The 15,967-nt window shown below is 50.8% G+C and overlaps 1 protein-coding gene across 9 annotated transcripts in view; it reads left to right on the top strand.

The window, feature by feature from the left end:
* Positions 1–15,967, top strand: part of ptprt (protein tyrosine phosphatase receptor type T) — a 96,834-nt gene that overhangs the window by 38,076 nt on the left and 42,791 nt on the right. For 5 of the 9 annotated variants that reach the window (XM_037252475.1, XM_037252473.1, XM_037252480.1 and 2 more), the window contains exons 8-16: positions 1,978–2,271; positions 5,722–5,837; positions 5,911–6,091; positions 7,040–7,149; positions 11,325–11,526; positions 12,638–12,740; positions 13,232–13,499; positions 14,479–14,515; positions 15,652–15,708. In XM_037252475.1, the coding sequence (XP_037108370.1) occupies positions 1,978–2,271; positions 5,722–5,837; positions 5,911–6,091; positions 7,040–7,149; positions 11,325–11,526; positions 12,638–12,740; positions 13,232–13,499; positions 14,479–14,515; positions 15,652–15,708 (1,368 nt within the window). The remainder of the gene's footprint in view (positions 1–1,977; positions 2,272–5,721; positions 5,838–5,910; positions 6,092–7,039; positions 7,150–11,324; positions 11,527–12,637; positions 12,741–13,231; positions 13,500–14,478; positions 14,516–15,651; positions 15,709–15,967) is intronic. The other 4 variants (XM_037252481.1, XM_037252478.1, XM_037252477.1 and 1 more) reach the window with 2 other exon arrangements.

Here is a 15,967-nt window from a genome sequence, read left to right as displayed (position 1 = left end):
TGCATCCTCAAATGACCTTGAAATGTGGACTTGAAAGGAGAGCATGTGACGTGCTTCTTGATTTTTTTTTTTTGAATTCATGATTTTCTCATGAAGGAAAAAGCGTTAAAAAGCGTTGTTGGGAAAGTGCAACGATCCACTCGAATGCAACTGAGGCGCCTCTGTCGCACAAACTCTGCCATGTCGTTTGTCTTTGAGACTCTGGCGCAGCGGCGCTCGTGACCAACGAGGCCGGCCGCCAAAGAGCAATTTGGGCTTTCGTGCACAACTTAGCCATTGAAGCTCCAATGTGTGGATGCGCGTTGGTGTTGCTTTGCCCACATGCATCATCCGCAAAATAAATAGCAACACTAATCAATAGACACGTGGACAGATTCGGGCTCGGCGGGCCGCCTGCAGTCCTCCTTCCGCTTTGAGCAGCCACAAGCGGAGAACGGAAACGGGCGGTCAAGGTGGTGGCTGTCCATGTCTTGGAAAATGCCAAACAGGTGAAAGGCACAAGTTAAAATGCTTACAATGGCTCAGGAGCTGCGTAAGCATGAGGGGGGCAAACGTGTCTTGGTTTGCGAGCCGGATCGTGAGCGTCCCGCGATGAGAAGGCACTTCTCGGAGCGGCCGTCCGCACCGAGACAAATCCCACGTTGCCATGGTTGGTAGGAGCTGAGAAATGCGGCCACCCACCGCCGTCTTTGGCCAGCTGGGCAAAAGTGAGGAAAAAGAGGCAAGAGAGTGTTTCTTGAAGTGCTTTTGCTTGCTTGCCGTCAATCCGTCCACATCCATTTGCCCAAGCGTCTCCTCCTTTCCAGCTCAGGAAGCGCTAAAGTCTGCGGCATGCTTGATATTCCGCGCATGGCCTTCCTTCCTTTTCTTTCATGTGCGCATCTCGCCCGTGTGCAAGATGGAGGACACGTTAGGGAATTTCTGAGGAGCAATATAAGTAATGCATGAGCAGGTGCGAAGCGCCGAGCCAGCACGACTGAGCAAGAGGAGCAGAGGGTGAAAAGTTGCGACCTGTCGAGCCAGCTGCCAACTAACTCATCCATTGGCCCAGGCGGCCCGAGGTTGGGCTTTCGAGGCCGACTTGGGCTTTGGGCTCGGGATTCAAAGTGGCATTGACCTTTCTTGACTTTTCTTGTTTCTCAAACACGCCTGCAGAGGAGCTCATCTGAGTGAGACAGCACAGCGGCTTTGACATGCAAGCGCATGCTCTTCTCTTTTTTTCCCATGGCGAGGCTTGTGACTCAAGGCGCTCCCCTCTCAACTCATCCCCCCCAGTCAAAGCAAGGCTAATGCCGCTTGGACGCAGAAAAAAAATGCCCCCTCACGCGACGAGCGCTCGGTCCAAGTGGCTCTGTCTGGGTCGAACTCGGCTGCGGCTTTTGCCCGCCCGGGGCAGACGAGCTTGCGCAAAAGAAATGAAATGAGCAGCATCTGTGGAGCAAGCATTTTTTCTTTGAGCTTTTTGTCACTCGCCTGGACACTATTTACTAACACGTGCGAGTGGGCGAGTGATTGACAGCTGGCTGGCCGGGCCGGCGGACTCCGTCTATAAATTGTGTTCATAAATATTCCCAAGCGGCCTTGAGGGGAGCCGAGTCTTGGGGCCGGTGCACCCTTCCCTGCACGTTAATAAAGCCCGTCAGAGTATAAATCCCAATCCAAATCTAAATATGACAATAAATATTGAAACGCACGCATGTGTGCATGCGCGTGCTTGAAATTGAAGTCGTAAACCAGCTAAAAGCTTTTTGACATGATGTGACGTGATGGGCTGCTTTTGGACCAAATGCCTTTGGGAACGACTCGTGGGGGCGCTTGAGGATCGCCGGCCAGGCCACCCGTCCCATCTTTTCTGGCACACCTCGTTTTGTCGCTGAGCCGAGCTCGCTTCCGAGGGCGATGAGCTGCAGAAGGGCGGAGCCTTCTCTTTGTGGGCCGAGTGACTCTAACAAGTGCTTTGGGTTTACCATTTGCCAGCGCCGCCCACGCCCATCGCCCCGCCCGAGCTCCTGACCGTGGGCGCCACCTACCTGTGGATTAAACCCAACGCCAACAGCATCATCGGGGACGGGCCCATCATCCTGAAGGAGGTGGAGTACCGCACCACCTTGGGAAACTGGGTCGAGAGGCACGTGGTGGACGCGCCCACCTACAAGCTGTGGCACCTGGACCCCGACGTGGAGTACGAGATCAAGGTCTTGCTGTCCCGGCCTGGCGAGGGCGGGACGGGACCCCCAGGCCCGCCGCTGGTCACCCGGACCAAATGCGCAGGTACGTCACGGCCTTTTGCCAACCCTTTCATGACGCGCGCTCCGACCCGACCGGCCTTGGGAAAAAAGACAAATGCAAAACAGAAATCAATTTGATGGGAGGCCTTCAACGCTGTCTGGCAATATTGCTGCTTTTGGCTGCTCCGGAAGCAAAACCTGGTCATCAGTATCTCAAAAACAGTTCAAGATCAGAAATACAACCTGTTCCTCGTCGGATAATGATGCGCTCAATTTTGGACTTTCTCGCAAGAAAGCTACAAATTGATTCTAGGAAGACTCAAAAATCGACAGGGAAAAAGAATCTTCTCCAAAGCGTGTGAGTGAGCCTTCTGCGGGTAAAAAAGGCGGGCTTTGAGACACCGGGCCACGGGGAGACGATTGATGCCGAGGCCGCCGAGCACCCAAAGGCGTCGCCGTCTAATTGGCTGACAAAGGAAGAGCGGCAGGCCCGCTGACCCCTAGTCGACCCACAGGCAGGCAAAACCTTGCAACGGGCCTCGTTAGGCTAATGGACGCGTCCCACCACCGCAAGGGGAAAGGGAACCGAGACTTTTCTTGTTTTTCCTCCAACAAAGAAGCCGTAAAAAGCCGACGCATTGAGGAAAGGCTGAGCACCGATGCGTCTAGTCCAAATGTCGTTTTACGAACGCGCCCTCATCAATCCTTGCCCCTCTCGCCGCTTGCCGTCTTCTCGGCAGGCTGCAAAAATAAAAATGTGAACGTCTGTTGACGCAAAGCCATTCTGGCTCATGTCGTATATGAAAAAAAAGAAAAAAATGAGAAGAGACGCAAGTTGTACGAGCATCCTCTCGTCGTGGCCCCGCCAGAAGCGGCACATATTGTGTCTTATTGTGTCTCTCTCCCCTGTATGTGCGCGCACCCACTTTCTCTCCCGCCTGCAGCGCTCAGTGTTCGTTAGACGCTGGACAAAGAAGGCGTCACTCGGGCCTCTTAATGAGCTCGCTGCACGAACACACGCACGCACACACGCACGCACGCACGCACGCTTGCTGGAGGCTGCATGGGTCGACGTGATTCCTCCTGCTTGCATTGATTGATGTTTTGCTGGCGCTCTCCCTGAGAAAAGGGCACATGGCAAGCAAGCGGGCAAGCAAGCGGGCAAGCAAGCGGGCGGCTCTTTTTGGCGCCTCGTTGCTCAACCCGCTCATTGCCTGCCGAAGCTAACTTTAGCCAAACGAGCTGGTTGCCCGGGAAACAAAGGTGCCCCAACAGACCAATTATGAAAGTGCGCCAATTAAAGCCCAACCTGTGCACTCTCGAATGTATTTCACGTTGTCAGCCCACCGGCAAGCACCATCCGAGATGATTTTGTTCTCAACTGAATTGCGTGCGCACACACATACACACACACGCACGCACACACACACACACACACACACACACACACACACACACACACACACACACACACACACACACACACACACACACACACGCGCGCGCACACACACAAAAACATACACTTTGGCTGTGTGGTTTTGTTTTTGTTTGCGCAGAGACACAAAGCGAGAAAGGCCTCGTCTGTTGCTGGCAGGCCGTGCCTCCTTCGTTGAAGGCAAAGCCCGTCTTGCTCTTACGCACACGTTAGATACAGCAAAGGCGGGGCGGCAATAGAACTACGCGGTCCGACGAGTGTCTGTCACGCCCCTTCCCCAAAGGTGATCTGGCTGTGCGCGTCGATGGCGACCAGTCAGATTATCCGCGCAGATCAACTCCTGTCCAACCGATTTTTTTCTTTCAGGGGCTAATCTGGCTATTTAGTTTCTAATCTGGCTAATCTGGCTCGTTATTCTTGTGTCCATAGTGTTTTTTTGTGTAACCTGCGTGGTGCGTTGCGCTCCTCTTTGTTGCCAAGTCTCGGCCTTCTTCAAATGTCTGAGATGGTCACGGTTGCTAGAGGGCCTCGGCTACTTGCAAGAGTTTCTGCAATTTTGGCCGTTGGTGCTGCCGTAAAAGTAGATTAGGGGGATGCGGCGGCTAGATTATGAGCTGGGATGCCTCCTTTAAATCTGGCGAAGGGCCTCGCAGGGCGCCCTCAAACATGGCAAATTCGCACATGTCACTCCACTCCCCCCTCTCTGAATCCCTTCGCCGCATCCTCCAAAATATTCCAATCAGATGGCTTTGATCCACGCCTAATCCCGTCTCTCCCTGGACTAATCTAGCCTGGACGCTTCAATCCACCTTCAAACAAAGGCTGCAATGTTGCCCAAGTCTGGGTGACGGAGCATCTTCTTGTTTGTGGTTTGGGTTGGGGGGGTTGGGCATTTTGGGGATTTGAACCGAAACCCAATCGGACAAAATATAATAAGATCAGTTTGTTTCAAATTGTAATGAATATGAGTGTGTCCCGTCTTCTTAAAAAAATGAATGCTTCCAGCTGTCTGTCTGTCTGTCTGTCTGTCTGTCTGTCTGTCTGTCTGTCTGTCTGTCTGTCTGTCTGTCTGTCTGTCTGTCTCTCTGTCTATCTGTCTGTCTGTCTCTCTGTCTGTCTGTCTGTCTCTCTGTCTCTGTCTCTCTGTCTCTGTCTGTCTTTCTCTCTGTCTGGCTGTCTGGCTATCTGGCTGTCTGGCTGTCTGGCTGGCTGTCTGGCTGTCTGGCTGTCTGGCTGTCTGGCTGTCTGGCTGTCTGCCTGTCCATTGCAGACTTGAAATGTGATTTGATTCGAGCGGCCTAATTTCACTTCTCGCTGGTTGAACGTCAGCCTGTTTTGGGCACGTAACACCATTGTGAACGATGGAAATGCGCCTGTGCCTTTTCCCAGTGTGCAATGGAATGACAACTTGATTGCTGATTAGCTGTCAAGACACTTATGCACGACAAATGCGCGTTGACTCATTTGCCCATACGTACATTCATGAATGCAACATGGCGGCAAACTGGTTGAAGCTAACGTGTGTGTGTGTGCGTGTGTGTCTGTGTGCGTGCGTGTGCGTGTGCGTTTGTGTGTGTGTGTGTGTGTGTGTGTGTGTGTGTGCAAGGGACCCCTAAGCCGTTTGCATTGTTATCAAGCGGTTGATACTAATTAGCCTCAACCCATCTTGAAAAAGCAGCATGGTGTATGTGTGTGTGTGTGTGTGCGTGTGTTGTGTATGTGTGTGTGTGTGTGCTGGGGGGGAACATATGGTGGTTATCCATGCACGCATGTGCGTGCGTGTAGTTTTTGTAGTCAGAATGTTTTTTTTTTTTCGCAGAGCAAACTGCCACTTATGTTCAGAGTAATGGACTGGATCTTTGGGCGTGGCGAAGCAGCATATGGTTAATTGCCCTTGATGGCTCTCCGTGGCTACATTTTGCTTAGTTTTCGCAGGCCTGCGCTCCGTGTCCCCGTTTTGGCAAAGGATTGTTTGCGATCTCAATGCAGATTACGCGTCGGCCACCTCCACCGTTCCTTGCTGCGATTTTGTAACGTAGCGGCCGCGTCTTTCAGATCCCGTCCACGGTCCACAGAAGGTCAACGTGGTGGACGTGCACGCGCGATCCCTGACCATCCAGTGGGAAACGTTTGGTTACGCCGTCACACGATGCCACAGCTACAACCTCACGGTAGCGCCTCGTCGGCATCGTACCGTCACCGTTGGCTCTCCGTTGACGCGCGCACGGCCGTCGCCCCCCACAGGTGCACTATCGCTACACCTTCAACCAGCAGGAGTTTGCGTCCCAGGAGCTGATCCAGACTTCTTCTCGCTACACCCTGCGGGACCTGCGGCCGTCCGTCACCGTCAGACTGCGGCTGGTCCTGGCTAACGCCGAGGGCAGCAAGGAGAGCGAGGAGATCATCAAGCGCACCGAGGAAGACGGTGAGAGGCCGGCAAATGCCGTGGCGCCATCTTCATTTCTCTTCCACATTTTTGGCAACATTCGCACTTTTGACCACATATATTTTTGCTTCCTGGCGGTGACCGAATACTTTTGGCCACCTTCAGACAAGCATCTTGATTGATCGCAGCCTCGTGTCATCGCTGATACAAGGCAGTTTTAGATTCGTGATCATCTACAAAATATACATATAGATAATATATACCGTCTTTTTCCGTGCATAATGCGCAAAATTTAATTAATTTATTGTCCTAAAATCTGGGATGCGCATTATGCATGGGTACAACAATTTTTGAAGAAAATCTCCCTCGAAATAAAACTTGAAATCACACCTTTCTTCTTGTTGTCAATCGCGCATCACATTCAGCCATCCTGCCCAACACAGTCAGTAAAATTCACAATTGACGATTGACATCGTTTGATGCAATGGTGCAATCCTTGATGGTGTGTTATTGTCAAATACTGTTTGTTTTTTAATCTCCATCGCAGACCGGATATCATATGGAGGCAGTATCACTGCGCATGCGCACTATGAAAAACAGCTCGGCCTTTCGACGACATTGTGAGGCAACTCCGAAAGTAGGCTGAGGCCAGCATCAAACGCAAAATGTTGGATGAAAAGCAGAGGAGGATCCTGGCTGGCGAGCGAGCGAACGAGCGGCGCTTTGATTTGCATGGACTTACCGTTTTTTCCACGTGCAAGCACGAGCAAATCCATTTCAATCGGCCCCAAAGTAAGACTTAATTCAAACAAAAACAAGAAAAGAAAAGCAAAAAAGCACCAGGGCCGGGATTGGCGGGCCGGAAGGCAGGGGTTGCCACGTAGCGTCGTAGCGAGCAAAGGGTGCAACGTAGCGTGAGCCGCCATTGGCCGTGCCGGCGTGCCGTTGCGACTCCTGTGTCATGATTGCGTGCGTGCGTGTGCTCAGTGCCAGGCTCAGTGCCCAAGGAGTCTCTCCAGGACACGCCCTACGAGGACAAGATCTTCCTCCAGTGGAAAGCGCCTAACGAGACCAATGGAGTCATCACCCAGTACGAGGCGAGTCCCAAGTCTAAAGGCACACTTTCTGCGCAAGCTGCTCAGACACGGTAGGGCCAAAAATGTGCATTCAAAGCCCGGGCTTTGGCTTTTTCTCTCAGAATCGCCAGCGATCCGTGGCTTCTCATTGTATTGCTAGCAAGGTGCCACGCGATCAAGGTGCCATCGTTGTTCGGAACGGCGAGCTGCGTGCCACTTTGCCGCGTGCTGGGCCCTGTGCGCTGCATTTCTGGCCCATCCCGACTTGTCCGTTTTTCCTTTCAGGTGCCTCCTGCGAGCAACTTGTCCATTTTTCTTTTCTAGCACCTCCAGCAAGTGAGAGCGTGCACGCGACCCCCTTCACTTTGCTTTCATGCGGGGCCGCGTGCTCTCTCATCTACTTAACATATCACAGGCCTGGCACAATGCTCCCCATTAGAGATAATGACACTAATTATCCCTATTGTGGGATTAAAGGCATCATCTGCTACCTCTAAAGGCCTCTCTTGTCTCTAGCGTCCTCTCTTTTTAACCACCGTACCCCTCGTCCCCGTACAATAGGCTGTGTGTAGGGGGGGGGGCACGGTGGAGAGAAGAAACGCTTGCAGTGATACGTGAATGCAAATCCATCGCCTCTCTTCAATGTGTTGAGATAATTGCAGCTAATTACGGTATTAAAGAGAGTGTGTCGGGCGGACGCTGGCCAGAGCAGGGCTTCTTTCATGTGTACTTCACCACTAAAGTGCGATGCACAAAAATGCAATAGTTGTGACATCCCGAACCAAAACACTGGTTGACCCCCTCCGAGCAGCCGCTGACCTCCTTTAGTCTGTCGCGCCACCTTATTTGGCCCATGTGTGTGTGTGTGTGTGTGTGTGTGTGTGTGTGTGTGTGTGTGTGTGCGCGTGTGTGTGTGTGCGTGTGCGTATACCGTATTCTCCGGAGTATAAATCGCACCGGAGTATAAGTCGCACCAGCCATAAAATGCACAATAAAGGGGAAAAATATACATGTTGCACCTGAGTATAAGTCGCATTTTGGGGGGAAATTTATTTGACAAAATCCAACACCAAGAACAGACATTAATAGGCAACAGGCTGAACGGTACGGTATGCTAACATTACATAAACACATGAAAGAGGAACTGAGAACGTGCCTGACATAACATATTAAGAGTTATTCAAATAACTATAACATAATATAATTTTATCGAACCATCTGTGTCACTCCAAATCATTAAATCCATCAAAATCTTCATCCTCTGTGTCACTTATAAACAACTCTGCTGACTCCGGAAGTAAATGCGGCGCTGACGTCAGACTCGTCGTCAGTTTCTGTTCCAATTATTCCACAGGCCGATATAACTGTATATAAGTCTCAGAGACATCACTGGGCAATTATATCCTGTTCTTGCCACTTAAATGTTGTTAGTCACCTGATTGTTGTTAGCCACCTAAATGTTGTACAGAGGCAACCGGAGTCAAATTCCTTGTTTGGCATGCACAAACATGGCCAATAAAGCTGATTCTGATTCCGATAAACTATATATCAAATAACTATAACATAAATAACAAGTTTATCAAACCATCCATGTCACTCCAAATTATTAAATTCATCAAAATATTCATCCACTGTGTCACTTATAAACAACTCAGCTGACTCCGGAAGTACAGAGATGCGGCGCTGACGTCAGTCAGGTTCATCGTGAGTTGCAGTTCCAATTATTCCACAGGCCTAGAGTGCCCTTATGCGGTATAGTGTGAAGTGATATACCAGTAAGTAAGTAATATATTAATGATCAAGTTATAATGTGTTAATAATTTCACATATACCGTATACCGAATATAAGACGACCCTGATTATAAGACGACCCCCTCTTTTTCAAGACTCAAGTTTGAAAAAAGACTTTTTGAACACCAAATTAAATTTTTATACAGAAAATAATTACAGTGCATCTGAAACAAATGATTATAACAATATATTCGAGAGAAAAAGCATGTTATTTTGCGAATCATGTTTTCCCATTACAAATAATGGAAAAAAAATTAATCCGTTCCAAGCAATATAAAAACGCCTTTATTAAGCATTTTTTCATTTGCGCATTTTTGTCCGATCGCACAACTGCAGCGCATCGCCAAACGCGCAACCGTAGCGCGTCGCCAATCGTGCAACTGCACCCCGCTGGTCGCATTATTGTGACAGAGCCGTTGCTGAAATTTAGAAAATAATTTTAAAGTCCTGATGTACTTTCCAAAATTTAAGTGGGCATCAGTGCGCAGGGAGCTTAATTTTGTCCGATCGCGCAACTGCAGCACACCGCCGAACGCGCAACCGTAGCGCGTCGTCGACCGTGCAACTGCACCGCGCTGGTCGCATTATTGTGACAGAGTGGTCGCTAAAATTTAGAAAATATTTTTAAAGTCCTAATGGACTTTCCAAAATGTAAGTGGATATCAGTGCGCAGGGAGCTTAATTTGGTCCGATCGCGCAACCGCAACGCGCCGGGCGCTCACTGTCGCATTGCTTTAGCAGCGTCTTTGTGTTTTAGGATGGCATTACTGCTCCCACTTGCTTCCTTTGGAGGCATGATTAGAGTTGATGCAATCCTCAGAGTAACGAGAATGTAATAACGAACGGAGTCAGTTGGCATGCGGGTCCTCTCGGCTCATCTCGCGAGGTTCGACAACCGAATTTCGTCCGACATCCGAAGCAAAAAAATCTCGAATTGTTCGAGAACCGGGACTTTCGAAAACCGAGGCTACACTGTATATATGTATATATGTACACACACATATTGCTCAGTATTGCGCCTGAGTGGGCTCAGAGAGAAGAGCAATGTGCTCCGGACTGCTTCATGAAGGAGATCTTCAATGGCCCTCTGATGCCTTCAGTCCCTTGGAGACCATGTCCAAGTGTCCTTGAGCAAGACACTTTTATGGCCCCGATGAAATTTTTCACACCGGCGTGGGAACGTCCGCGTCCGTGCACGTTTGTGAGACAGAGCGAGAGAGCGTCAACGAGGCCGAACCGAGCCGAGCTGTGTGCTTTTCAAGTGCCATTAAGGGAGTGTCGCTGGCGCACGGATGCATCCACCTCCATTTGGCTACACGCAATCATCCATCCAATTATACGAGCGCGACGACTCAAGCCCAGACGTTCTCAAATCATTGCGGCCAATCGCACAAAGTTGCGGCCAAATAGCACGTCGACCAAAGGCTGGACGCATGTGTCTCGTACCTCATCATTTCTGTGTTGGATTCTTGTTGATCGTTTACACGGCAGAAAAAGTGCCAGTTCCAGAGAGGGCGGCACGAAGGCGGTCACCTAGTGGAGAGGCGGAAAGTCGTCTGCAGCAAAACGAGTGCCACAAATGCGGCTTTGCCTTCTCGTTGCTCATCAATAGCCGGCCGGTCTGATTTAGTCAAGCCAACATCCGTTGCCTTATATTATAAAGATGTTTTTATTGGCTTTTGATGATGAGTGCCTCTGCTAACAGCGCGTCTATATAAATGGGAAAAAAAAAAGATCAATTGCACTCTAGGAAGAACAAAGTGCACAGTGTGAGTTGCTGTGTTTTTCTAATCAAAACAAACGCAAGCTATCATAAAAGATGAAAAAAAAGTCAGGTTGCCGCCGCGGTCTCTGTATACACATCCCTCGGCACAGCACAGCCTCGTAAACATTGTTTATTGCGTGCACGCACAGCCGACTGAGCGATAGCTTCTTCTTTTCTTCAGAGCGCGCTATGCCGCCTTTGTGGTCGTTGTTAGGCTCAATCACAGCAGCCCATAGATCATAGGAAACTTTGGCAGCTTATTAAAAAGACCTCGAGCACCTTTTAATAAACATCAATACCTCATTCGTTCCACTTGATGAACTCACCGAAGGCAGGACAGGAAGCGTTAGCGCGTGGCCGACACCCCACTCGCCTCCTGAGCGTAACGTCAAGCGAGCTTCCCGCAAAACCTTGGCGAGGCAATGCACCCAGGGACATTTCAACCCAGGCACATGATTCCCCGGTCAGCATTTTGAGAAGGGAGAGGCCTTAAAGCCAACGGGGAACAAAGCGCAGGCGCTTGGAAGAGGTCCAGTTGCCCCCGTGCGCTGGGCTGCTGCTTCACGCAGAGAAAGTTGGAGCGTGACGTCGTGCAAGGCTGCCATTTGCACAACGCCTGACTTGGGCTTGCTCCTTGCAGATCAGCTACAAAGGCCTGAGCTCTCTGGACCCCACCGCTGACCTGAGTGCCCAGTGGGGGAAGGTGATCAAGGCTAGCAATGAGACGCGTCACCTGTTTGTGGCCCTCCACCCGGGAACCACTTACTTCTTCAGCCTCAAAGCGTCCACTGGCAAGGGGGCCAGCCCACCTGTCACTACCCACGTGACCACCAAGATAGCAGGTAAGAGATTTGGTCCACGGGGGGCCGACCGGCAAAAAAGAGTGAGTGCGACAGGCCGCCGCTGCTGCCACTATTTTGGATGCATTTCCAGGGAGTGAAAGTTGAAATTTCAGTGGAACCTTGAAAGGGTGTCAACAAGGCAAGAAACAAGGCAAGAATCTTGCAAGGCTTGGCTCCAAATGTGTCTTTGAGGTGCAAAATGTCTAATTGTCTTTCAAACTTGAAGCAGACAATTGGACCACGAATGGGAGTTTTTTGTTCTCGCGTGTGGGTGGAGCTTGTCGGCCAAATCGCCCTCAAATTTGAAACTGTGATGACTCAACTGATGGTGCGACTTTTGACCACGAGGACTAAGTTCCTGGCTCTCGTGATGTTATGGAGCTCGGTGCTTTTGATCCCCTTGTTTTTCTGCCGTGTTTCTCTCGATTAAATTTTTACCTTGACTTTTAGCAGGCAATTGTCAGTTGTCTCGCAAATGTCACCGCCATTAAACCGACGCGGTAAACGGAGAAGCCGAGAGGAGCCGAGACGAGCCGAGACGAGCCGAGACGAGCCAAGCCCTGCTGGCGTGGCCGATGTGATAGCTGATGTGATGGCCAATGTGATGGCCGAGATGGCTGACGCAATGGCGGACACGATGGCCGAGGTCCACGTGGCTTTTTTTGCTTTTTGACTTGTTGCAACTTTCCACCTTTTCACAAATTGAAAAAGGTGGTGTCTGCCGTCATGGCAAGACCTTCGCTCGGCATGTACAATGTTTTCCCTCCGCCTGAACTCGGCGACCGCACGCTCGCACTTCCTGGCTCGTCTTGTTGCCAAGAGAGTGTAGGTAACAAAAGACGAAGAAGAAAGGACAACGGGCTTTTTTCCCCTCCTAGGACGCCGACGGCTCTCTTGAAATGTCACGGCGTCAGCCATCTTGTCAACTCTCTCCGGAGCGTGAAGCTAATGAGGTTTCAATTCAAAGTCTTGGGCTGGGGTGTTAAAGACTTAAATGCCACAGCAAATGTTGGCATGTTTGGGGCACCCCGGCAAGAACAGAAGGTGTCAGCCGTCGCTTTTTCACCCGAGGTGTGACACCCCCGTCTGTCTCTGTCATCTTCTCCCGCAGCCCCCGCGATGTCCGAGTACGACTCTGAGGCGCCTCTCAACGAGACCGAGTCCACCATCACCGTCCTCCTGAAGCCCGCCAAGTCGCGAGGCGCGCCCATCAGGTAATTTAGGGCAGGGCTGCTGGGCTCTGACTTATTTTGCCTCAGGGAGGGGTGGCTGGGGCTGGAGCGGCGGCTGGGGTGGGAGGGGCGTCTGGTGTGGGAAGGGCGGGCAGGGGCTGTCGTTAAACAACAGTTGCAAATGTTTGCGTTCCGGGATGCATTTAAAGAGGATGTTCTCCGTTACCATGAGATGAAAATTACGTGATGCCATTCAATTGGTATCAAACATGTGATACCATTCACTCCTCTTATGATTGGATTCCATTTGCTAATAAGCCCACAGGGCCGCGGTATCTCTCCGCACGCTCAGTGGTTGCACTTCAAGGCTCTGAATCATTTGGTTTTCTTTGCGCATGTGGCCCACGAACCGCCAGTTAATGATGACTGCCGTGCGACAATGAGGCTGAACGGGACTCGGAGCAAAAAAGGCAAGAAAATAGGATCCGAGCCATTATTTGACGAGAAACTCTTCTTCTGTGTGATGTCGTTAGTTGCTACCAGGTGGTGGTCAAGGAGCTGCGCATGTCCAAGTCGCATCGAGCCGCCCCCGAGTGCTTTGAGGTGCCCTTCGGCTTCCGCAATGCCTCCACTTCCAATTCGCTGTATTACATGGCGGCCGAGCTAGTGCCTTCCGGTCTCACGGCGGCCCAGTCGTTCACGGTGGGCGACAACAAGAACTATGGCGGCTTCTCCAACCCGCCGTTGGCTCCCTCCAGAAGCTACAGTATCTACTTCCAGGCCCTCAGCAGAGCCAATGGGGTAAGTCTCTCAAAAGATGCCAGTCCGTTTTCATCATTTGGCTTCTTGAGACTTGTTTGGTGGCTCTAAGTTGATTGGAGAACAAATGAGCATCCAATAGATGCTTCAGCCCTTTTTAGACTATTCTTTTATTGGCTGGCTCAGGATAGCAAATTTCAGGATGCTCAGATAAGCTGACTTTGGGGGATGCAAATTTCCCATTTCATCCGATTGGGCACCATGGAGAACATGAGGAATAAAATGTCTGCGATTGGCTGGCAACCGGTGAGGGCGCGCCCCGGTGAGGAAAAGGCCTTCACCAAATGGATGGACGGACAGACGTCTGCTTCAAAGAAAAATGACTGACTTTGCTTTTCTTCTGGTCTTCATGTTGAGAAAGCCTCTTTTGGCTGTCAGGCCTCTGGCTTCTCCTTTGCGCTTGTTGAGCTCAATATTGTCAAGTGGCGCGAGTCGCAGAGCCCTGCACAGGATAGATATGTAGGCGTGACCTTTCACACGACGCCGTGAGCATGCTATGCTAAAGGTAACTCCTCACTCTACCGCCTTGCAAGAACCACACTATAGAAACAGTATGCCCATTTTTATGCTTGCAAGCGGGGAGAGCCAGCATCCCTTTTGTGCAACACAAAAGTGCTTGAAAGCAACTCCAATCTCTGCTCCCGCAGCAATCGTATTTATTCTCAACAAGGAAGGTGGGGTCTGCAGAAAATGTCTTTATCTTGTGAAAGCTTCAGCTGGGGTCGTCTCTGCAAACTGGTTCCAGCAAGTTGCAGAGGTGGTCTTATCTCTTGATCTTCACAACGGTCAGCCAGCAGATGTTTACACTCCCGGGTGGAGCGCGACTCAATGTTACACCAAGCATAGGCAGAATGAACAGTTCTAAGTCAGCACTTCAAAATAATCACAAGATCAAAATAAGTGTTAACCCCATAAGCAACAACATGACGTCAACACTGTGTCCGCTCTCTTCTGCTTGCAGGAAACCAAAATTGGCTGCGTCCGTCTGGCCAACAAAGGTACGAGCGTCTTTCCACGTGTGGCTGTGGTTGTCGTCTTTGTTTCCAAAACGGCTGCGCTGCTCGTGCTGACGATGCTAGCCTAGCCTTTACAGTCACGTCCAAACGTAATTGGACGTGTAGCGTCATCAAACCGGGGCCTATTGATGCTTACATTTTAGGGGTAGTTTGGCCTTTTAACTGGGATTCGGGTTTTGAAATCTTTCAAAATTGGGGTTCCCGGATGGTGTCAGGTATGCTTTCAATTTGGAGTTTGCCGTTTTGGTCTCAAGTCAGCATTTGGAGCACGGCTCTGGGTTTGCCAAGCTCAGATTTCAAATTGGATTTTAATTCAGGACGAGGCTTCTAAGTGACCAGAACCGGGTTTCAAATTTCCTTTAATGCTCTGGGTTTGGGATTCAAAGCAAGCAAAGTAAGTTTTAAAGCAGTATTCTAAGCTTCAGACAATTCCATAATCTTCCCACCGAGCACCTTGTCGCCGGGGTCCCAATACTTTTGGCCAAGTTGCGTTGCTCAGGTGCGCCATCTAGCGCACTCGATCCAGCGCTCCTTTTGCTGCATCATCTCATGCCGCACCTGCTCAAACCTGTCAATCAAACATGGTCTTGTTTCCTGTGTGTGTGTGTGTGTGTGTGTGTGTGTGTGTGTGTGCGTGCGTGCGTGCGTGCGTGCGTGCGTGCGTGCGTGCGTGCGTGCGTGCGTGCGTGCGTGCGCGCTTGTGTGTTCCACACTAGTGCTGGCATGTGTTCTGCCGAACTTTGTGGCTGGCTGCCCAACGTCTCGCATTTTGCAAAATAACCAACGAAGACGCAAACACGCTGGCTTAGGGCGCGGTGTCTCGTTTGCGGGTCAACCAAAGGCAGCTCCCCTGGGATGTCTTCCGACGGTCATGTTGCCCAGTTGAATGATCGTTTTTCCAGCTTTTTGCATTTTGCAACTAGCCACAAAGTTTTGCCCACCGTGGTTTTCCTCCTCTGTGCTTTTTCCTTCGCCTTTTGGCTGTATGTCCTGTCGCTTTGTCAATCTCAACGCTGTCAAATCCTTTGCTCTTAGCCGCTGTTTCTTCTTTCCTTGTTTGTCTATGTCCCCCTCTCACGCTGGCCGGCGGCGGGACGTGCGGCCCCGGTGCTCCTTAGTGGTGATAGGTAGGGGACAAATAACCACGCCGTACATTCTAGTCATCCCCAGCGAAGGTGATTATTGCTTTACAGGCAGACTATCTGCTTCCCGTCTCATCACACAATCGCCGTCGTCCACACGACCCCCCCCCCCTTGTCCCCCAGAAAAGAAAAAAAATCTCCCTCATGTTTGTCACCCACCACAAATCGGCCCCCGTTCCGTCATCACACTGACTGCGTCATTGATCCTGAACTGATTTGGTCCACGTGCGCCACGGCCATCCTGCTGCATTCTGTCTGTCCCTCCCTCCCTCCCTCCCTCCCTCCCTCTATC

This window comes from Syngnathus acus, chromosome 5, assembly GCF_901709675.1.
Source record: "Syngnathus acus chromosome 5, fSynAcu1.2, whole genome shotgun sequence".
In the NCBI taxonomy this organism is placed as follows: domain Eukaryota; kingdom Metazoa; phylum Chordata; class Actinopteri; order Syngnathiformes; family Syngnathidae; genus Syngnathus; species Syngnathus acus.
The sequence above is the reverse complement of the archived record's forward strand: the minus strand, read 5'-3'. Positions and strand labels throughout refer to the sequence as shown.